This window comes from Parasteatoda tepidariorum, chromosome 3 (genome assembly GCF_043381705.1).
Source record: "Parasteatoda tepidariorum isolate YZ-2023 chromosome 3, CAS_Ptep_4.0, whole genome shotgun sequence".
Lineage (NCBI taxonomy): Eukaryota > Metazoa > Arthropoda > Arachnida > Araneae > Theridiidae > Parasteatoda > Parasteatoda tepidariorum.
The window spans coordinates 43,498,399-43,523,469 of record NC_092206.1 but is presented as its reverse complement, the minus strand read 5'-3'; the positions used below and the strand labels follow the sequence as shown (position 1 = coordinate 43,523,469).

General features: G+C 26.4%; 1 protein-coding gene across 1 annotated transcript in view; it reads right to left on the bottom strand.

Annotated features, from left to right (window-relative positions):
• Positions 1-19,332, bottom strand: part of LOC107448444 (carbonic anhydrase 2-like) — a 136,696-nt gene extending 117,364 nt beyond the window's left edge. Inside the window, exon 1 of the mRNA XM_016063627.3 lies at positions 19,103-19,332. Coding sequence (XP_015919113.1) covers positions 19,103-19,160 — 58 coding nt within the window. The 5' untranslated portion in view covers positions 19,161-19,332. The remainder of the gene's footprint in view (positions 1-19,102) is intronic.
• Positions 19,333-25,071: the final 5,739 nt, after the last annotated feature.

Below are 25,071 nucleotides of genomic sequence, written 5' to 3'. Positions count from 1 at the left end.
TTTAAACTAAATTATTTTTGTTTCGGATAAAATAAATTTGAATGTTGAAAAGTTTAAAGTTTTCACTCAAAATAATTTCCATTTACATTCCATTTTACTTGTATAAGCTAAATTTTTACCCTTAGATAAAATGCATCCATAACGAAAATAATTTCAAATAAACTTATCAAAGTTATTTTACCACATTTTTGGAAATTAAGTTTTATAAAAACGTAGTCTACGTTTATTTCTAAATGCCAAAATGCATTCATTATTGAAGTAAGTTTATTAAATTATAATTTAGTCATGCGACAGAATAATTCATGCAAAAAGTTCAGAAACATGTTCTTTATTTTAAGGAAACAATTAGTTTGCCAGTAGCATAACGTAAATTAATTCGAGCGGAAGACACAAAAGATATTTTCGCGCCCATAAAAATTAATTCCATGATGAATAAAGCTTTGTAAAAAGTTATAAACAAAGCTATGAATAGCGGGGCATACCTGAAAAAATCTTTTTATGAAATAATTTTTTTATCAGCATTTTTTTTAATCATCCACTTAAGAATGACTTTTATTTTCTTTAATGTTCGCCTGAACGATAATTATTTTCGTATAAAAATCAATGAATATTGAATATTTTTCATTAAAGGAAAGTTTTTTTCAATTCCAAATTATAGTTCAGAGAATTTGTTTTTGCTTTATCAGACGAAGAAACTGAAGCATAATCTTGATTTTTATTCCATTAGTTTCCATTGGTGGAAAAAATTCGAAAAGCAATGCTTAAAAAAACTTCATGAGTATTTTTTATGCCTATTTTATATTTTGAGGTGATTTTTTGAATATTTTACATTTTTCATAATATGCATTTAGGAAAAATTGTATAGTTATATTGATTATATTATTGTGGATTAACAACTAACATACTGCTCATTTCTTCATCATCATTAGCATTATAATTCAATGTTCAAATTCATGAATAGGGTTTGAAATATTTATGGAATTATGAAATTAATTCATAGAGAGGCATTTTAACTGAATACAATCAACCTCAATCGAAGCAAAGTAACATGTGTGTTGAGAGAGTTAATAATATAAGTCCGCGGTAATCGTAGTAACTATCCTTAAAATTTATCAGAGATTGAAAGGTTTTTAAACTATTTTTTACTGACTTTTATAAGAAAAGCGTAGTATAGTTTTAAAAAGGGAAACAAATTTTCATTTAAAAATATACCAAAAACTATTTTTGGCAAACAATTAATTTGTTTTTATGTTTTAAAATTTTTTTATATTATTTTTTTTTATAATTCTATGAAAATTAAGTTACTTCTTTCGTAACTAATTTCCTTTCACAAAATTATTTAATTTAAAAGAATCTGACAGTGAATTTTAAGTCTTAAGGTAAAACAGTAATTAAGATCTCTTAATTAAAACTGCTTTTTGTAGTTCAAATTTGGAAAGGTTTTTCTAATGCAAAAACTAAATGCAAAATTTATGTATAAATGCTTACTATTCAGGAATCCTGATTATAATAATTTCTTTATAAAACGCAGCCTTTTTTTGTTCCGACTAAAATAATATGAAATTACCCAAAGCATGTAATTCAACCGTTTCTGATACATATTATTTTTTTAAAAAATATAATCAACTTTCAACTATATTCAACTTTTTAATATATTCAAATATATTCGACTTTTTTAGAGTTTTAACTACATGTTTAAAATTTAAGTTCGAAAACATAAGAAAACATAAATACAAAAATGCCTATTCTTGATTTATAACTAGTATCATGGCATTTAGTTCTTTTAAACTTTTGAAAATTTTACGTGTCTTTTGTGATATAATGTAGAGAATAATAATAAGCTCCATCATTGAGGAAAACAATATGGTAAAAACTACGAGGATATAGTAAAATTAACCATGTTTCTGGCTCAGTGAAAACATCAAAAAGTTCGGCAGTTTTTAACGAAGTGCTTTAGTAATGATATTGGTAAAACTAAAAACTAAGATATGGTATATGGAATATGATAAAATTTGGTAAGTGTGGTAAAATTTGGCAGTTTTATCATGATACCTTAAATCCTGGCATAAAAACCATTTATTTATTTTCAGCTATGTAATGTTTACTAAATGTGTGGTAATAAAAATTATAATTTTGAAAGCCAGAATTTCCGGTAAACCGTTACAATATGAATGGAAAAATTACCTAATGAATGGTTTAAATACCTTATATTTTAGTTTTATTAACCAGAATCAGAGTTTTTATTTATTTATTTTTTTTATATAAAAAATGTCATTACCAAACAGTGTTGTAAATTTACAGGAATTTTTTTTCTCCGTGTATGACTTTTGATATCACTATTATTATGAATCTGATCTGAGGATAAAATTCAAGATAGCGAATTTAATTAGGGAAAATGCGTGCAATATTGTTTAAATTAGTGTTCTGATTATTTTATAAGAATTAACATTAGCATAACAATTATTAAGTATCAATTAAACTAATTGAGAAATCAATTGTGTACTATGCACACTAAACGGTACAAAACAACATGTATGGTTTGGTGGGGAAGAATGTTTGAAGCTTTGAAAATTAAGTGAAATTTATTACTTAAATGATACATGATAAATCAATTGTCGTTGGCCATTAAGGCAGTGGGGTTGCGATTGTTCTTGTTTTTCAGTGGCGCCATCTATGGGCAAGAATTCGACTTCGATCACACTCATACGTCACACCCATTTATAGGGAGAACCTATTTTAACATCCAATCATTCATCCACAGATCGTAATTTTGAGCTCAACCAGAGAACGATCAATCTCCAATTTAGTACCCCAGAGGTATTGATTTGCTATAGGAACCTGGAGGACTTTGTGACTCGACTGATTTAACGTGCACCAGCCAACATTTACTACACGGAGAGTCTTCGGCCGGTTAGATTTGAACTCCCGTTCTCACAAACATAAGTCAGCACCCTGCCAACCAGGCTATCTCAGCCTGATAAATGAATTTAAAAAAAGAAGCAAAATTGCAATTAAATATCCTAAAACAACAACAGATAAATTGTCTTTTCAGTACGTAAATTAAACACATGAGGTCATTACTTTTCCATAATGTTTATTTCACTATGTTATGTAATTATTATTATTTTTAATTTCGCTTTGTTATTCTTTCAGACTTCCGCTTTTTTCTTCCTTTTTACATAGCTGCTCTTTCAGATACCATATTTTTCATTCAGCACCTATTGTAACAAATTCCAGATCAAATTATAATAAAAATTACCGACACTCAGGGTACCAGCACTTTTTACCGGAAAATACATTCTTATTGTAAAATTTTACAAAAGAAAAAATTAGACTAACCGTAATTTTTACAGCTATATTTAATATAAAGTTATTGAGTCACTGTTATTGGCGAACACAGATTTGGTTAAATGAAAATATGAAATTAAATAAATATTATAATAAAAATTACGGTATAAGATTTTACGGTAAAAATAGATTTCACGGATGCTGCACGCAAGGTGGCTATACTTTTTACCGCTATTAGATCCGGAATTTTTTACAATGAAGTTATTATTTCAATGTCAGATATTTTCCATTTTGCACAATTATTACTTCAAAAACTGCATAGTGAATATTTCAATTATCAGATTTTTGTTATTTCACAGTTATTATTTCAGATGTCAGAATTTTTTTTTCCGGCTTACACAAATATTATTTCTGATATCAGAGTTTTTCCTTCCATAGTTTTCTGATATAGGAGTTTCCAAAATTTTTATTTTAAAAAAAAAATCGGATTTTTTCCTTTCAAATATTTTTTTCATTTCACACAGCTGTTATTTTATCCATCAAATTTTTATTTTGTGCGAGCCACCATTGTGCTAAATGAAGTGGTAAAATTAGTTTTGTGATGATGTTTAGGAAATATTTTCTACTCCTATTATGCAGTTACATAAATATGTAATCAATATGTAATCATGGTTTCACAACTTTTATTTTTCTCACAGAAACATTATTTGTCTCGTTTCTCAAATATATCATTTTGAGCAGTAGTCAGTAGTGATGTTCTTTAATCTATTTTTTTTTTAACAAATGTGAAACCAACATTTATCTGATATTGTTTAGCGGTCACAACAAAAAGCCACATCTTTATTTACATGCGACACTCGAGATAATAACTCAAATAATAATGGATAAAAATTGTTTCTCTTAAATATCCTGTCAGGAACGTCTGTGAAGAGGCTAAAAAGGAGAGATAAAGAATGCTTCATTCTTATTCTTATTGAGAGAAATATTTTTGTTGTGTCATTTCAATTCATCATTTAGAATTTCAGGAAAACATTAGTTGAATTCTGCGCATCAATATCACTTATTCATATTAATGGGCAAAAATAAAATGCTTCAAAATTCTCAAAGAAGCGTTCTTTAACAAAGTTAAATGCACAGAAATGAACTATAAAATACTTAAAAATGGTTTTACTATTTTTCTTTTAACCTTGATTATTTAGAAAAAAATGCTTAGTAGGCATTTAGAAAAAAGAAATTTACTTAAATTGTATTTGTATTTTTATTAATCTATTATTGTATTTGAAATAAAATAAAGAATATTCCCATTGAAATTTTGATTCTATTATTTATATTATCAACGTTGAGAGCTATCGTATTTATTAGAATAATGTATAATGGAGAATAGATTCTTTAAAAATATTTTTTTAATGCTATTCTTCAAAAAGTTTAAAATAAAAATTTATCACTATTTCATTTTTCTAGGAAAACAAAAGATAAATGAAAGAGGACAATTCAAAAATAGATGTATGAATAAATACGCCGTTTAAATTACAACATGCATGGTAAGTAAATTCTTCATATGCTGATCAAAATTATTATTCTTTTGACATAAATTTGAGCTTGATTTTTTTTAAAAGCAAATCGAGTTTTTTCTAATTTAAAATAATCAAATTCTGGCCATTAAAGCAATGCTTGTTTGTATAAGTATTTATAAATTTATATCTTTACATTAAGCAATTATTTTAGAAAATAAAAGAAAAATTCTCTTTTTTAGAATTTTATGTAACTAAACATAAAATATTATAAAAATTATCTTAGTTTCCCTGTTATTAAATTCTCTATAAATTTTCATATTTTCTCAGTAATTCATGATTATCAAAATCAGTAATTGGCATTTTGTATTGAATTCGATTAAACAAGTTTTTTTTTAATTAGATTAAATAGATTTAATTTTTTTTTAGTTTTATGGAACGGATTGCTTTCTTTTAAAAAAATTTATGAACTTTTTGACTTTTTAAAATAAAACAAAAAGATTTCAAGCAGGTTTTTTTTTTGGTAATTTTGTGCTTGACTTCAGATAATTTAATTTTAAAGGTATAAATAATATTCTAACTGTGCTATCTGAGGCTTAAATTAATCCATCAAATTACCGTTTCTTTAACTGGGTGATTATAATTATGGTTGCAATTGATTATCATATATTTATTTTGGAATTAAATAGCAATAAACTAGTAATGTGATTAAAACTTGACTCTTATTTTTAATATTATATACAAAATTATTATATTTAGTACTGAATTTCTCTATTAATGGTAAAATTTCAATCGACACAGAGAGAAAAATAGGATAAAATTACCGGAATATAAATTTCTTTTTCACGAAATGCGTTGTAATGAGAACTATAATTTTAAAAACCAAAATTTTTGGAAAACCGTTACCAAATGAAATTACAAAATGAATGGTTTATGATAAATGAAGAATATTTTGATTTTATTAAGCAAAATTATGCTTTTTTTTACCGTAAATTTCCTTTTCATACAGTACAGTAATTTTACCGAAAACATTTTATGAGTAAGTACGTTATGTAAGTTTCCATAATTAGTATTTAGCTTGTAAATTATTAATAACTTTTTTATCTGATAATTTATGAGCCTTTAATAGAAAAAATCTGGTAAAATTAATAACAAACCAAATGATAATTTAATGTTGTAAAATATAAACAATACAAAAATATTTAAATTTCAAAACGAGCTATTAAAATTTACCAATAGAATAACTAAATCATTTAGTTCATTATAGGTATAAAAATAAAGGTATTCCCGTGTCTCTAAGAAAAGAAACGCATTTTTAAATTAATGGTCTATTTAAGCAAAGAAAATTGAAATTCAATCACATTTTAATGTTCCAATCCATAAAAATTTCCAATTTTAACCCAATTATGAATTTTTTTAGTGAAATTTCAAGGCAACCTAATATTACTAAAAATGGTCTTGAATTAAACTTTTTCGTCAAATTTCAAAGTAAAATTGCCTTGGGCCAAAAGCAAATGCATATTTCCCCGAACAATTCTGATTTGAAAAATAATTTCATTTCTAAAGACACCAACACAAATAAATACATGATAAATGCGTATATCTAGTCTGGAAACATTTTGCAGGTTTTATTCTAAATTAGTTTCCTATTTATCACTGATTTTTCTTTTCATTACAATTTTTTTAACCTAATTAAAAAATATCTATGCATTTTCTCAATTCTTTTCTTTCCAAAGTTGAGCTGCGAAATCCTATGCAAATATTTGTAGACAGTAAAATTAAAGTTTTTTAATGAATGAAATTTATATACGAAATAAAAAAATTTCATAATTAGTGACTTAATTTACCAATTAAATTCCTTCAAAAATGTTTTCTCTATTCTTCATGTATTTCAAACATCTATGCTTTCAAAACTAAAGAAGCTTCTTTTTTTGGCATCAGTAAATATTTCTTGAAAGGAAAATCATATCATATCGGAAGCAAAATTTACAGGCCATTTTTTATCTAGAAAGGAAACGATAGAAAGAGTTAAGACGCTTCGACAGGGTTTGAGAGATTTATCTTCCCGTGTAAACAATTATAATTGATATCTCAAGCTCTCAACATGTCAGAAGCAATGCATACAGCTACTGTATATACATTAAAAAAATAGAAAAACTAATTATCCCTTATTATGCAAAACAGCCTTATTTTTATTTTAAACATGACGTATTCAAGTCTATTTTATTATTACATTATGTAAAATATTGCTTTGTTTACATGTCTCAAGTTAAAATGTAAATAGTTTTATTTTCTTGCTTTTTTAATCTGGACGAAAATCGCAAATAAATGACTTTTTGTACATAGTAAAAATTCCCAGATCAAATTACGACAAAAAGTACCGGCACCCAGGGCACTATTCTTCAATGTAAAATCTATTTTTATAGGAACATATTACGGAACAAAAAATCTGATTTACAGTAATTTTTAAACTAATAATGACCGCAAAGTTACTGAATCACCGCTTAACTGAACAATATTTTCTAGTTTGTGGTTACCTCTCTTTTTCTATTTTGACGGTAAAAAATTCAAATCTGTCAAAAAAAGGTAGGTTTGTTCAGGAAAAAAAAATTTCTGCAACGTAAAACATCGTTTCAATAAATTTAATTTACTATTTAAGATTATGTTCTCGAACCATCAAGATTTAGTACTGGTACTTCAAAATCTAATCATTGGATCAGTTATTTTTGATTACATTTAATATTTTTTTGAGAGTTGCACTTACTTTTTATTAAATCAAATTTATTTTAGAAAACAGGTTTTTTTCACATGAAATTTTTTCCTTACAAATACTGTAAAAAATTCCGGATTCAATTACTGTAAGGAATACCAACACTCAGGGTACTGGTACATTTTACTGTTAAATTCCTTTTTAAATTACGGAACTAAATATCTATTGAACCTTAATTTTTATAGTAATAATTACAGTACAGTTACTGAATCACTCTAATCAACTGGCTGGGGACTGGTAGAGACTGGGGAGCTGAAGCCAGTACACTGCGAACTACACATATTTCCCTTGTCAGACCGATTCTGGAGTATGGCTTCCAGATTTTCTCCTGTGCTTCCAACTCTAATCTTTGTAAACTTGAAGGCGTGCAGCATAGTGCTGCTAGAATTATTACCGGTCTTAGGCATTGCTGTCCAAATGACATAGTGCTTTTTGAGAGCAACTTACCATCCCTTTCCATGAGAAGAACTTATCTTTTAACAAAATATTATAATAAGCTTTACAGTTTTGGCGAGCAGCATAGAACCTCCATCTATCTTCTGAGTTGGACTTCTCCTTTGTGAAATCTCTGGACTTGCTTTCTTCTGATGAGGAGTCCCATTCTTTGAGCAACCATAGTGGAGGACTCGGACTGTATGGAATGCACTTTCACGAGGAACTCTTGACTAGTGTGGCGAAAAATTCTGAGCTCCCAGACCTCTTCAGAGGCCTGACCATGGAGACTATCCAGAATATTCCCCGTGCTTGCCTAAAAATATACACTGATGGCAGCAGAGGTGAGGGGGGAATTTCCGGTAGTGGAGTGTATATTCCAACTCCTACTGGTGCTATTGAATACAAGATTAAAAATCCCAACAACAGTTCAGTTTTTAGGTCTGAGCTTATTGATATCAGAATAGGCTTGCAATTTGCTGCACGGGCAGATCATTTTCAAGATATTTGGATATTGACTGATAGTCGTGCCTCAATCCAGCATATCTCTAATTGGGATATTATCGGAGATGAGACCAACCTTGATATTTTAGACCTAATTGACAGGCTTTCATCCAACCATTCTATACACTTCCAGTGGATTCCCTCACATGTTGGGGTTGATAGTAATGAGAGGGCTGACTTCCTGGCCAAATCCGCTGCCGAAGAAGACACTGATCATAGTGGGAAGCTTACCTTTAGTGAAATTTCTTCCCTGTCTAAAATGAAATTAAACAAGACCATAAGAACTCCTCCCAACCACTCTTGGTATTTTGCAAAAAAACCGGGAGACTCTTTCAATCTTAGACAGAGAGCTCACCAAACTGCCTTTCCACGCTTCGTGAGTGACCACACTAGATCCCTTACTTTCAACCGGGGCCAGAAAACTTATCCTGAATGTCATTGGTGCTCGACAGACATGGCCTCCCCTGAGCATATTATGACTTGTTTAGGGTTTGGTAAAGATGAGGTCCTGCTCCAGTCTTTTTATGGACTTTTTGGAGTTGTTCGGTTTCATGGGAATCGTCTAGCACTGCTAGACGATTCCGAGATTAGCAACAACAACAACTTTAATTAAATAAATAAAATTATGGTATAATTTTTACGGTCAAAATTGATTAAATAAAAGGTAGACTTATTGGTTTATTTAAAGAAACCCATTGACATTTTTTGAAAAAATTAATAATTTGTTGATTTGTGATTTTTCATCACAAAAGAGACACCATTCATGTTTTAACCTTTTCACGTGGGCGGAAAAATAGCAAATCGAGATCCTCTGGTGGGCTCTTTTTGAGACTGGGGGATGAATTCAAGAAAGAGAGCCGCTAATCCCTAAAACAAGTCAAGTGATGAGTGTTAAACATCCCCGAGAGTTTTANCTTTCAACGTATTATGAAACATTTAAACATTTTACTGTTTAAAATGTAAAAATATTCTTACAGATTTGAGGAATAGTTAAAAAAAACTTTGTTCTTTGGAATATTGTTTCAACGGGTAACTCAGTTTTTGAAAATTTCAGTTTGGTATCGCTGGCGTTATTTAAATAAGTTATTAAAGTTATATCTATTTTTTATAAGCTCTTTGATGCCATATTAAAAGGATTGGTTTATTTACATGTTTCCGCAAAAAATATACAAGCTAATGAGGTGCACAGTGATAATAAACACTCTATTATTGAGTTAAAAAACGTCGGAAATTTCAAGGACCAAAGGGAAAAGCTCGATCTACATCCATTTTTCACGTAAATAATGGATAGATCTTCCTCTCTTGCATTTTGGGGATTACTATGTTTAAAGTGTGAAATCAGTTCTTCCTGAGAGTTATCATGCAGTGAAATCGGGTCATAATGCGGAAAAAAACCCTTTTGTTCGCTTCTTTGAATCAATTTTTATATACATGAAGAGTTCTTTTTCGTGGTCATAATTTTTTTAATTATAAATATCTATATTATACATTATAAATATCAGTATTTTAATTTATAAATATTTGTAACATTGCTGAAAATTTAATATCTCATCGAAAGATAATAAATCTTAGGAAAGAACATAAATAGTTGTAATGTCATATTTTTGTAGACAGGTCTCTTCAGTCTGAATTAATAGTGAATGGATTTAAGTCATAGCCGATGGAAAAGAAAATATAGGAAATTTAATTTGAAATCAACTCTTTGAATGAATTATTTTATTTTCATCTTTTTGATCTATCGACTTTGAAAAATACCGGTCACTTCAATAAATGATAAATATTTTTTCTCTTTATTCAGCAGAATCATTTATTTATTATTGTTATTATTATTATTGATAATAATAATGAAATAAGAAAGCAAGGTAAATGAGGATAATTTTGCCCTAACTCCCGGCTAATTTGAAAGATCCTCTCTTGTTAAGAAAGTAAGATCATTTCGATTGAAAATTATGTTATCAAATAAATTCTTCTTATTTTATAAATTTTTAAGATTTCTTAAAAAATTATAAACTATAATAACTTTGTTAATTATTTAAAAATAAATATACAAAAATTTTTAATCAATTTTCAAAATAGTATATAAAAGTTTATATCATTCCTTTAAAAAATATTTTATGCTTCAACCGAACTCTAAATTTAAAACACAATTCTTAGTACATTTATCCCTTGAACTCTTAGTTAGAATCTAATATGCGTTCTAAATATCTAACAAAATTTTTCTTCAACTTCCTTTATGTCTTTTTAAAATAGTTCCAAAAACGCGAAAACTCATAAATATTTCAGTTAATGTGCTTCAGTTGCAAATGATTATCATATAACAATCGGGCTCATTTCTTTTATTTTGCTGCAAATTTCATGAAAAGTAAGCACTTTATCGAAACTGCGTAGCATATATAATTTTTTTCCCTAGCATTTTTATATTTTTTTTAAAAAACATAGTCATTCACAATTGACTTCAACTTACTCCTGTAATAGATTTGTAGAATGTTATTGTTCAAAAATTTAGCTTCAATCTTATAAAAAGATACAAAACTGAGATATTAAAAGAATTTCTAGAAACTACAACTGAAAGTTAAACTGTGTGTAGAAAGAGGGAAAGAAACATGAAAATCGCCACAGAAGGAAAATGGTTTTCTTAAGAAAGTTAAAAATAGCGTTCATGATTTCAATTTCTTAAACATAGAAAATACATTAGTAATTATAAATTATATATTCATAAATGTGACATTTAAAATATTTATGTATCTAAAAGTATAAATACTCTTCGGTAGTATTAAGTATATATATTTCTCTTCGGAAATGCAGATATTTATTTAAAATCATGTAAGAAAATTTTTTTTAAACTGCAGGAATTATAATCAAAATTTTAAAATTCTAATAACTATATTTATAACACGAATTTAAAATAAAACCTAAAAAAAACTATTTATTTGAGTTTATGTAAAATATATGGCTTTGATATTTTATTTCAATTTGATTTAATTTACTTAAAAGAGCGCTTTTCGATTCTGATTAATCCATATTGTTTTATATACAATTAAAAATATTCGTTAAATTATATTTGTAATAAAGAAATTAATTTATTCAAAATATAACTCACAAGTAGAACGAAAAAATTTGTACAAAAAAATAGCAACAATGAAACTGACTAAAAAAGACGTAAGAAAACGGCAGACAAACAAAAAAGTTCCCGAACTTGGTATAGATGTTTGAAGGTAGGTGGGAAATGTAAAGAAACCTTTCTCCCCTTAGCTTAAAAAGGTGAGACCTCTCATAGTGACTAAAACAATAAAACAAATCCCACTGTAACTTGATCCTGTCTCTTAACTGAGGAGGAGATTTTTTCCCCTATTCTTTCGCTGAAAGTGTCACATGCCATATCTATTTCAATCATAATGTTTTGCAGAAATTTTGTTCTAACCTCCACTTCTGTTTACTTAATGAGGCTTAATTCTTTAAACTTGATAATCAAATGTTGATTTATTTAATTTAAGGAATTAACTTGCGTTTTCTTGTAAAGTTCAGTATTAATTAACAGATTATATAAGCATTTCTTCTCATACTATTTTCTGTAAAATCACCGAATTGCTCAAATTAAATATGCATTATTCTAAAAATTACGGTACAGTATTCTACGGTAAAAATGGATTTTACGGATGTTGCACTTAAAGTGCTGGTACTTTATACCGTAATTTGATCTAGAATTATTTACTATGTACTTAGCGAGAAACTTAAAAAAATTTTTATCCGAGACAGACTTATTTCCTTATTTAAATAAAATTACTGACATTGTTTGAAAAAGATAAATAATATGTTGATTTGTGATATTTCGTCGAAAAAATAAATCGTATCTTTCATGTTTAAAAAAAAGAATGTTCAACGGAATAAAAATAGTTATTTAATGAAGATTTTGGTCGAAGACGAATATCTATTTCACATATATTTAATTTTGCAGAAATTCTGTATCTTAAGCTTCACTTCTGTTTACTTAATGAGGCTTAATTCTTTAAATTTGAATACCAAATGTCGACTTATTTAATTTAAAGAATTAAGTTGCGTTCTCTTGAAAAGTTTAGCATTATTTAACAGAAGGTTTCAGCATTTATTCTCCTACTATTTGATTCTAACATATTCTTTTTTTAGTTTTACCTAACTGGAAAATTGTAGAAGATGTTTCGTATAATCTTTTAATTTGTATTCAAGTAACGTTTTTGAAAATGGAAAAAGTATTTTCCAGTTTTTGAAAATGATAGTATTAGTCAGGATTAGAAAAATATTTTAAAATTTTGCACTTAAAAGGAAATGAAAATTGACACAACAAATTATGTTGTATAAATCTTCTGCAGAAATATTTATCCAGATATAATTTATAAAACTTAATTCGTAAACATACTTTACTGCTGTGCTTAAGAATAAATATTTAACACTAACTTATTTTATTATATATATTAAAATGAGATCAAATAAATACTTTTAAATTCAGCTTTGAAAACGATACAATAATATTATTTATCATTTGAGAGAACTGAATTACAGTTCCAGTGCATGATGATACTTGAATAAAAAATAAAACCTTATTATCATCATTTGCATTATAATTCTGTTTATTTGAATTAATAAATAAAGAGTTAGAACATAAGACCTAAGCTCAATATTTTTTGCAACGCTTCAACTTTGAAAATGTGTTAACTCCAAAATGTCATCAATAAAACTCAAATAGGAACAAAAACAATAATTTAAATCTTAACATTTAACAACATTTTTAAACATAATTTATTTTCTTGAAACGCTACAATTCAATTAAAATTTAAACATTATCAATTTTTGAATTCTTATGAGATTTTGAGATAATTAAATCATAAAATTTTGTATAGAATTGCGAAAAAATATTTCCAAATTAAAACATGCAAATTAATGTATTTTTAAATTGAATAAGATTATTATGCAGGTTTTAAAACTTACAAAAGATATCGCTTTAATATAATTATTGCTTTTATGCAATGCGCATTTATGAGATGTTGGAAGAGTAGAGTATATTCCCATATTTTAATTGCGTTCCCATTTCTCGTCAGACTTAATTAAGAAATTTCATTAACGTGTTTTTGTTTACTGTTTAAATAAATTCGTCTTAAGAACACTCCTAAATGAATTAAAAAATTATTTTATAAAATCATTAAAATGCTTTTAATGGAAATGTAATCCTTCAAAAAATTGGTAAATGATAAATTTGCATCACGTTGTTCGTAAAGGGCTAAAAAGAGCCTATTTGTAAAAATAAACTTTAAAGTCATTATATTATTATAATATTGTATAAATATTATATTATATTTATACAGTTAATATACAATGTTCAAACAGAAGTGGACACACTGAATTACTTTTGATCTAAGCATCGGATTTTCAAGATGACCAAGATTACCACTACTAAATCTTAAGGGTTCGAGAATCTAACCTTAAATAATACTAAGTAATCTGGGGTAGATGATATTTTAACTTACAACCTAAAAAATTTCCTGCGCAAACCTTCTTTTTTTTCGGAGATTCTTTCTTTTTACCCATAAAATAGAAGTGGGTAGCCAGAATCTGGAAAATACTGTCCCATTAGTTTAAGCAAACGACTGAAAGTTTGGACCTCATAATGCTGATCTAATGCCTCATAATGCTTATCTTGAAAGTTTGAACCTCATAATGCTTATCTAACATTTTACGCATAACGCCATACCTTCCTAACTAATAAAGCTTATCAATCATTTTTCATTTATTTTAAAACATGCTTTTTCAAAAATATTTATAAGAAAAAAATAGCTATTTATGATAAAATATTATTAATGAACATTATTTATTGTAATGATAATCCAAAAAAATTAATTTTAATGCTTGCCAATTCTCACACAATGCTAATCTAAATAGTTTAAAATGACAAAATCTAAAATTTCGATGTAATCGGTCAATTAGCTCTTAAGAAATATGAATTTAAAAATGCGACTTCTTTTAGATAACTTAGCATGCAAAGAATGAAATAAACATATAAGAGTCCAATCCACCACTATCCTGCCAAAACTATTGGCAAGAAAGCTTAGGGCTACATTTTCCAGATTGCAGTTACTCACCACATTTTCAAAGTCAAGAATCCGCATCCATCGAAGAAAGTAAATTGCATATTAAGAAAAAGAGCAAAGATCGCTTTTGGTTACTTAACATAAAATATCCCAAGCACAAATTAATTAGAATATTTAAGATTCGTCTCACGAACTTTTAAGATTGAGTAAATTTGATCATTAAATCAAATGTTATAAAGGGTGTTTGATCTTAAATTTTCTCTGTTTTTTTCTTTGTTCTTTTTTCTTGCGGACCATACTTATATAAATTAAATTGATCTATTAACAGATTTGCTTAAAAAGATGTCTGCAAAAATTGTTATTATAGTTTGGTACTTCTATTACTTGCATTTGTTTTTATAAAATAACTACAATTCCATCTTATCAAAAGTAAGAACAAAGTAAAATTCCACCGAAGATTTTTTCTGGAATATTTTTTACCACTTTGTTCAATTTGAATATATGTTAAAAAATTTGCTAACATTTTCATTGTTACTTTCATTGTTACTTTCATTCCACTAACTATACAATATTTTTCTATGTAAATAAAGAAAACTGCGCAAGAAATAACGAAATAAACAAGATAAAATCTCACTGAAAGTCCCGAAGGATGAATTTGAATGAGACTTTGCGCATAAATTTCAGGAATATAATAAACACGAAGCATATAAGCGAAAAATTTTCAAATATAAGTTATATAACTTAAAATACGTGCTAAGTAAAAAAAGTAGATCACATGAGGAGTAAAATTATTTAAAATATTCTCGATATCTCTTATAAGCTTTTATTCTTCATTATTTGGTCTTAACATTTTTCATGCTCCTTTTTTGGTTTTCTATGCACACTTGTCTCGAAATAAGTTAACCATTTTTCCTAACATTAACAATATTATTCATTACTACTATTAACAGTATTTAAATGCTATTACAAATATTAAGAATATGCATGGTCTTTTCTTATTTCTTTTAACATTTACATCATGTTTCTTAATTTGTTTTCTATTCACACTTTGCCTCGAAATAAGTTAACTGTTATGCTTAACATGAACAATATTATTCATTACTAGTATTACCAACAATTATATTAAACGTTTTAGGAATAAGTATGCTTTTTTTATTTCCTTAAGCTACTTGTAAAGTAAATACTTAACACTTTCACATATCTTTATTTCTGGCATTTTAACCATTTCTTTCATTTATATGATCTTTTTCGAAGAGTAATCGCTGTTTTAAATGAAACAATAATCTCAAAAATACTTCAAAGCGCTCATTAAAAAATAATATTTACAAATTTACGATTATTTATTTTAAATTAATATTAGTTAAAATGTAAAAAAAAACTTTATTTAACTAACGCACTCTGCAAATGAAAAAAAGTTACAATTTTTTTTTATTACAATTTGAAACTTTTAGCATTTTTCAAGCAGTTCTTAAAAAGAATTTTATTTTGACAGTAACATATAAAGTTTCTTATCTAAAATAATGAAAAAGCCTTTCTTTTCTATCAAAATATTATATTTTGAGGAAAAAGAAACCAAAAATTATTTAGAAACAGAAATTTAACGTTTTATGCTTCGTGGTTAGTAATTATTATCCTTGTTTACCTATGTTGGCAAAAATGTTTGAATGAATTGATAGGATAGAAATGTTATCGAGTGTTATAGTATTTTCCTCCAAATAAGAGTTTAAAAAGAAGTCATGTATCATCAAACTTTACGTTATGATGTTGCTTAATTATTAAAATGTTTGTACGTCATTAAAGAAAAAAAACAATTCAGAGATAGTCAAGAAAATAATTTGATATATAAGTTAAAATCCGAATGATAGATTAAGAAATGCCCCTTAAAAATATAACATAATACTAATATTGATGATAATTATACAAATGAAGAAAAAATAAGTGATAATAATTGATTTATAATAATAATTTGACCATAAAATAATTATTCACACTTTAAAGACGAGTTTCTCCATCTTTTCTTACTAAGTTAAAAAATAAATTTTTGTTGAACAAAACTAACCGGACAAAACGTGTAATCAAATCATCATATTTTTATAATAAATCATTAAAATTAAAAAATTTTCTTTTGAAATGAAGTAATTTATATAAAGAAATAAAACCCTTGGAAACTATAATGCGTTTCTAACACATATTAATTAAACTTCGTTTTCAATATTATCTCAATTCATTAATACGAAAACATTTATTTTTAGTTATTTAAGATTAAACATAATACCGAAAAAAAAAACATAATTTTTAGTTATAACACTCTTTACATGAATTTAACAGTCAAACTTATAGGAATTTACATAAAAGCACTTTTCAATTTACGCTCGGAGAACATATTTCTAAATAAATCTTTAAAAGCAAAATTCGAATCTTTTGACAATTCGTTATCCGAATAATGGGAATGATAGATTGAATGAGTGAAGAGTTAATAAAACAGGATGAAGATTAGCTAAAACTAGTGAATTGAAAATTTCAATTAAAAGTTGGATTTACATCAAAGGTTGAAAAATCAAAGAAATAGAATTAGGGAATGTAACTATAAAGGAATATAGAATTCAAACTGTACCAAGAACAATTTAAGTAATAAAAATAGTGATGTGATATTGATATAAACTGATTATATATTTAATCAGTTCTTGAAACAGAATCGTTTGAAGGCGACTTACAATAAATTGCATTTAACTAAAACGACAACATACCTTCAATACAAACAAGAAGAGTTTGCACTTTGGATTCTCTTTATCAGAATTTTTGAGAAATATTTTACTATTTGGTATATTAATTAAAGATAAATATCACATCTCTTTGAAGAAAAATGTCATTTTCCATTCTATTTATCTTTACATCATTCATAATTATATTTTAAGGCAAAAATAATTATATTTTGAGGCAAACGTAAAAATAACAGTTTTTTACTTCACATCCATAAATAAATATACCATAGTGTTGAATTTTTTAGCTTATGAAAACTAAAAACGATTTTTAGGAAATTGAAGGTAATTCAATGCGAGTCTTAGGACTATATGTGAGCAATTTAGATTAAAACAATTAACATCGCTTAACATATCGCTTTAAAACGATTTACATATGGCTTTAAAAACAAATTTCATTTTCCATTCTATTTATCTTTACAGCATTCATAATTATATTTTAAGGCAAAAATAATTATATTTTGAGGCAAACGTTAAAATAACAGTTTTTTACTTCACATTCGTAAATAAATATACCATAGTGTTGGATTTTTAGCTTAAGAAAACTAAAAACGATTTTTAGGAAATTGAAAATAATTCAATGTGAGTCTTAGGACTATATATGAGCAATTTAGATCTTAAATATCTCTAAATCTCCTCAATAACAATCCCAACAAAATTGCTCAAATTCGGAAACCTAAATATGAGATTGTCCAATATGTTTTATAATAAAAGCGTTTAAAATAATCTGTTTATATTTTATTTACCAGTTAAATAATTGTTTTAAAAGCTATAAGTTAATAACCTACGGTAAATTAATTTGTTCGTTTTAAGCAAATAAAATTATTTATTTATAGTATAAATTTTAATATGATTGAATGAATTTTGATTATGTTTGAAGAGTTAAATGCATACATTTTCAAAATAGATTTATTTAATTTTTTGAATTAAAATTTGTATTTATTTTACTCTAGTAGTACATAATGAGCTGTTAATAAAAAATATTTTAGATTTTAACATGTATTTTTCTCATATTGAATTGTAGAATACTTCGTTACAAAAACTAATTGTATATTTTTATTTCATTTCTGCCATTAAGATCATACTAAGCTTTGAAATATTTTAAAGCTAGATTAAAATTCATAATTATGTTTCAGTTAACTTCAAAACCATGGGTCTTCAATTTTTGGTACATAATTTTGTATAAATGGTAACTAAAAATGTCGATTTCTTTACTCCTAATGGATAAAACTATTTTACTAGATTAATTTTGCTTCAATACTAAAATACTAGACAATTATTGCCGCATGATTTTCTTATACTTTTGTTTGATTTAAAGTACTTTGTTACGAAAATAATTTTTATATTTAATAATTATTTTATTTTTTATCACTATTACATTTTTAACGCAAAAAATTTACAGAATTGTAACATACTAAAGTTTATTATATTTCCGATGAATAAATGCATAGAATAGTATCACTGTATTTCAAAGATATTTTTTTTAGATCCTGAATAAAAATCAAAGAAGTATATTTCTATAGACTAAATTAGAATGACAGGAAACGGAAATTGTTACTCTATCTTAATTCTCTCTTACATATTTTCTTTGAAAATATTTTCCTAGCAACCGCACGTCTTTAATTTCGGTATTTTCAGGAAATATTCCTAAGTAAACATTCCCGAGTAGAAACCCTAAATCTTTGTCGATCCGTTATTTCGACTAAAGAGAAGACTCAAAAGATGACTAGAGATGAGATAAGATGAGATGAAAGTCAAGAAAACAAGATGAAAACTCACCGAAACTGCCGAAGGGCAGAATGAGGAGGAAAACGCCGAACAGTACCTTCCTCTCCATGGTCGACGCTTATTCTGAATCCCTTGCCTCTTCTCTCTCTCTTTCTCACTTGGCTTTCGTAATCTCGCGCCACTGGATTCCCGCCACTGCACACCTCGGATCAAACTCGCACTCACTGGGATGGAATAATCATCCCTTCTCTGAGTAATTATCTTTACCGCCTTCTGTGTGTTTTAGAGTATATGAAGTGTAATTAAAATACGATGAAAGCGTTTAATTATACCTTTCGAACGTCGTTGATTTTCACTTTCTGCTTATGAAATGAAGAGAAAAAAATGTCATTTCGTCATTAATTCATATGCAAATGTGACATTTCACTCATCGATCGTGAATATATTGCTTTTTAAGCATATTTTTAAGTAGTAAACATTTCAGATGGAATGCTCCATATTGACTATTCATTTTGAATTTAAACCGTAGATATCTCCATACAAAATTTTTGCCAAATTAGCCAAACTCACATAAGTTTTAAAAACAATACTTTAGAGAAATGGGAATAAGTGACCATAAATAAATTTTTGCCTATTAAACAAATTTTTACAATCTTTGCTAGTCTTTATTTTTTTCGTCTACTTTTGGTTAATTTTCAGTTAATGTGCTATTATTAATTAAAATACCTATACAGAAAAGACATTTCTAAATCAATATTATTTTTAGTACGAGTTTGATTAATAAAATACAATCAAAAAAGAATAAAATAAAATAAATGTTTATCAAATATGAAAGCAGAAATAATAAAATAAACCATCTCTAAGTTACGAAGTAGTAAACATTTCAGATAGAATAGTTTTAATAAAATGCTCCATATTGAGTATTCGTTTTGAATTTAAACTCCATGCATAACTTTATGCCAAATTAGCAAGACTCACATAAGTCTTAAAAATAATTCTTTAGAGAAATGGGAATAAGTGACCATAAGTAACTTTTTGCCTATTAAACAATTTTTTACAATCTTTGTTATAGTCTTCATTTTTTTTAAATTTTGTCTACATGCGGATAATTTTCAGTTAGTGTGCTATTATTAATTAAGATACGTATACAGAAAATACATTTCTAAATCAATATAATTTTCATAGCACTAGTTTGATTAAGGAAATACAATCAAAAAATAATAAAATAAATCAAATGCTTATCAAATATGAAAGCAGAAATAATAAAATAAATCATCTCTAAGATATGAAGATATAAGAATTTTTGAACTATAGTTAAGAAATTTTCAATTTAAAGATGAAATATTTCTTTAGGGAGAATTTTATATTCTCTTTACCACATTTTTAAAACTAAATACTTAAAATTATCAATACTTATTAAAGTTGTAAAAGCAAGTAGTCCGTGCATAAGTAAAAAAAAATTTTGAATTTTAGATATAAAGAAAATCGTAAAATATCTATGAACATGTTTATCATTAATATTAAGTCATAACATTCGTCTTAATTTACTTATAATAATAAAATAACAATTTTCAGTTAGAACAATAAAAAAACGTTTCTTAATAATATTATTATCAATTACAATGATAGTATCATAATTATCAATTTAAAAAACTTAGAATATTTATCAATTCAATTTAGTACTGATAACTTCGTTTATAATAACTAGAAATAAGTTGTTAAAAATACTATGTTCACTAACAGCAAAAAACTTTTTGCAACTTCGAAAGGAAGTACCGTTAAAACAAACATGTTAGTTCATCTGTTAGAACATTGCAGTGAATTGTGAAGAAAATATTTAAGTTACCACTCTTAGTGTTAAAATCATTTTATAAACTGCACTTAAGAAATTGATGACCCTCTAAAATGACCATATGATTGTTAGATTTATGATTTATAGCCCTCAAGTTCAACGGAGTGATTAATTTGATGAAAAGGACGTTAACGAGAATATAATTAATGTCTAAAGTGTACAGTAAACAATTTAAGACTTTTTTCCTTTATTACACATTGAAATAACTTTCATGAATGATCACTCAGTTTCAGCCTAAATTAAAGATTATTGTAATTACTTTTGAATTTTTTGTACGAAATGAAGTTAAATTGTTCAGATATGTTCGTTAAGATACTTACTTCCCAAATATGCTTAAATATTTCTAATGAAAACACCAAGATGGCTTAGATATCTACCTCTTCAAACCATGATAATCAGGTTAAGAATTTAATTTATCCTAAATTAGCAACAAAAAAAATGAAAATTTCATTATAAATATCTAAATGCAGCATTTTTTGAAACTAAAATGTAAGTTAAAAGTTCCCGTAGATTTAAAAAATATTTATTAAAAGACTTTTTAAGTTGTGTAATGCGAACATTTTAAAGTTCAAATTGGACTTATTTTCAAACTATGAAGTTTTTGTGAAAAAGGAATAGCTTAAGTAACTGATCCCGTGATTTTAATGTAAAATTCTTGCCAGTTAAGAGTTGTTCAGCATTCACTGAATATACGCTATTTATTTATAAGAATAATCGTATCGTTATAAGAATAATCGTATTTATAAGAATAATCGTATCATTACTTGCTTAAAAGCAGTTCCCAGATCATAAATAACATGAAAATATTACGATTGGCATTATTATAAGGGAGTTTTTATTGCATAAAAGAAACTAAATCAAAAAATGAAGTACATATTACTTAACAAAATCTTTTTAATTAGAAGTTTAGAATAAACTTCAAACAAAATGAATTTAAAATATATGCATACATATTTAAAAAAATCTCCATTTCTAAATATAATAGATCAAATAAATTTCCTTTTTTATCGATGATATAACTTTTAAAAAAGTTTTTTTATTAGTTATTTAAAAGACTTTTATTGGTCTAAAGTGACTTCAGAATTCGAATTATATGTCTCGTGGAATAAAAATATCCATAACTTGATAGATGTTGAACATTTCATCCTTCTACTTTAAATTACTAAAAAGGTCAGCTCAAGAAACTCCATGATTGCTTTGCGTATATCTTCTTTTCTTACGGATAAACAAAACCTCCTCATAATAAAAAACTTTTTCTATAAAGGGATTTCTGTAAGGGGATTTCTGTAAGGGGATCATTTTTCGAATAAAAGGATTTCCTCAAAATTTCTTCTATAACGTTATAAAAGATACAAATATATTATAATCCCACAAATAGTAAGCGTTGCGTTTTCCCCTTTTTGTCTCAAATTTATTTGTTTTTAATCTTTTCCCCTCATTCACAAAATTACATGATACATAATTTCAAAGTATTTTACATTCAAATAAAACTGAATGCCAACCTGGGACTTACTTCCCTTTTTTTGTCTCGAATTTGCTTTTTTTAATCCTTTCCACACATTCACAAATTACACGATATATAATTTCAAAGTAGTATTTCACAATCAAATAAAACTGAATGTAATCCTGGGACTTACTTCCCTTCTTTTGTCTAAAATTTGTTCATTTTCTAATCTTTTCCATACATTCACAAATTACACTATGCACAATTCAAAAATATTTTACTTTCAAATAATACTTAATGCATTTGAATTTAGAATTTACTTGAAACACAACTAAAATTTTACAGAAATATATAGCCTAATCTAGTTTAGAACTTAATTTGACAAGAATCTTTTTCTCAATTGTGTTACACATTTTCAACACATGTTATGTACTTTTCGTCTCGTGAAATGAATCATTTCAAACAGGATATCACTTCGTATAGTTTTAAGCAAAGATCAGCAAATTAGAAATTAGGTTCAATAAATAGTTTTGAGACGGGTCATTCATATAACACTTAAGCATCGAGTATATTATTAAAATCAGTATAATTCCCAGGGATGGATATTTAAGGTCTTGGAAATGTCATAACTGCTTCGATAAAGCTCCTTGCAAAAAAATTCCAGATTAAAGTGCGATAAACTGCGCCTTAGGGTGCTTTATTTCTTACCGAAAAATTTTACAGAACATAAAATATGCACCATAGTTTTTACAATAAATATCACTGTATAATCACTGAATTACTCTAGTTAGATAATACAGGAAAAATTACGGTATAACGGTAAAGTAAACTTTACAGATAATGCACCTAAAGTACCTGTTCATTATACCGTAATTTGATTCTGAATTTTCTTACAGAAAGCTACTTTGTCCAAATGCTTGACCACAAAGCTACCTTTCGTTTGGTTTAGGTTCAAAAGTACAAGATTACGAAGTTAAACATTGATATTCGTAAACTCAGAAGTGGATCGGGAAGAAAAGTTAAGATATGTTTAAAGCATTAAAGCCGTTTAAAGATCTACGACATTTTTATGCACTTTTAATAGCTTGGGCAGTCAGTCTTTAAAAGACCTGAATCAAATTCTATATGAGAGTTATACACCCTGATGTTTGTGGCACAAAAGATATGTCATGTGCGGTAGGTTAAATTCTTTTTAAATTATACAGATAATAAAATAAGTTGCTTAGAATTATCAAAATTTTAAACATTGAAATACACAGTAGAACATTATTTTTGCATACCAGTAGTTCAAATTTATAAAACTTAAAGTTTCATTTGTTCAATGTATAGAACGTTTAACAAAATTTTTCAAACTTAGTTTATGCTATTTTAATCATTTTCATAAAATACTTCATTTTCAAATCTAATTAAATTTCCTCGCATAGTCTCGTGAAACTCAATTTAAAATTTATTTTAAAGCTCTAAAAACATTTTAAGATTAGTGTACTTAATTTTATCATAATAAAACTTTAAAATTAGGAAACTGTCTACTCTTTCAGTAATTAACTTTTACGTTTTCGTTTTTAGTATATTATTACAGTGTAATAAAAGCATTTAATTTATACCTTATAACTTTTGCGCTTTTTTTGTAGTGTTAACGAAAAGAAATATGATGTTTCAATCGATCGCAAATACATTAGCGCTTTTACGTTTAAAGTGTATAAAGTATTAAAATTGGAATAATTTAGACCTTTTTTATTGGTTCATTTAATTTACTTAGAAATTAATTAAATGTTAGAAATGTGAGAAAATTTCGTTAAGTGTTGATACGTTAAAACCTTATTTTAAGATCGAATTTTTTAAATTTTGCTCTCAAGTTTAAAAAAAACGTTAGGATCTGCATCTCTTTTCTACTTTTTTGAAAAACACAAAAAATATTATAAATATTTATAAAATATTTCTTTAAAATCAATCTTAACCTTAAGCTGTACTAATAAAATGTTTTGAACACAGGTTAACCTTATTATAGTTATTATGTACTGAATTGAGCCATATTATTATTTCTTAAACTTGATAACACGGTTTTGTTGTTCAACTTGAACTCAATCATGGTTCAATTTTGCAAATTATTATGGTTGCAGCAAATTTGCACATCATTAGAGTATCGAAATAATTGTACATCATTAAACTGATTTTCCTGAAAGCGTAACATAAAATTAATATAATTTAAGATTTTGCTTAGGAGCTTGATAGGCAGTTAATATTGCTTCGCAAATATGTTAAAGGACAATAAGTTTTTATAGATTTGTTGTTATCTTAAAAAACAATCACATCAAAGTGTTTATTGCATGAAAAATTCATAAATTCTGCTAGTCTGCATGAATCAATTTTTCATTTTGAACGGAATTCAAAAATTTTAAATTCTGAAAACGCTTTGTTTTTATCATGGCTGTATTAAATGTAAAAAAAACCTACTTAAATATATTTGGCACAAAATACCACACTAATTAATAAATATCAGTTTTTTATACATTAAGAATTTCAATGAATGTATTCAGTCAATGTAATATAATATTTAAAATACATATCAGAAAATATTGATTCAAACATTTTTTATTTATTTATTTATTCAGGTAATAGATTATGACGATTTGCTCCTTTAGTACTAGCGTGTCTCTGAATTTATTTAGACTGCTTTGAGGATATTTTAACTACTACTATAAGCATATGTACAGATAATTTGCT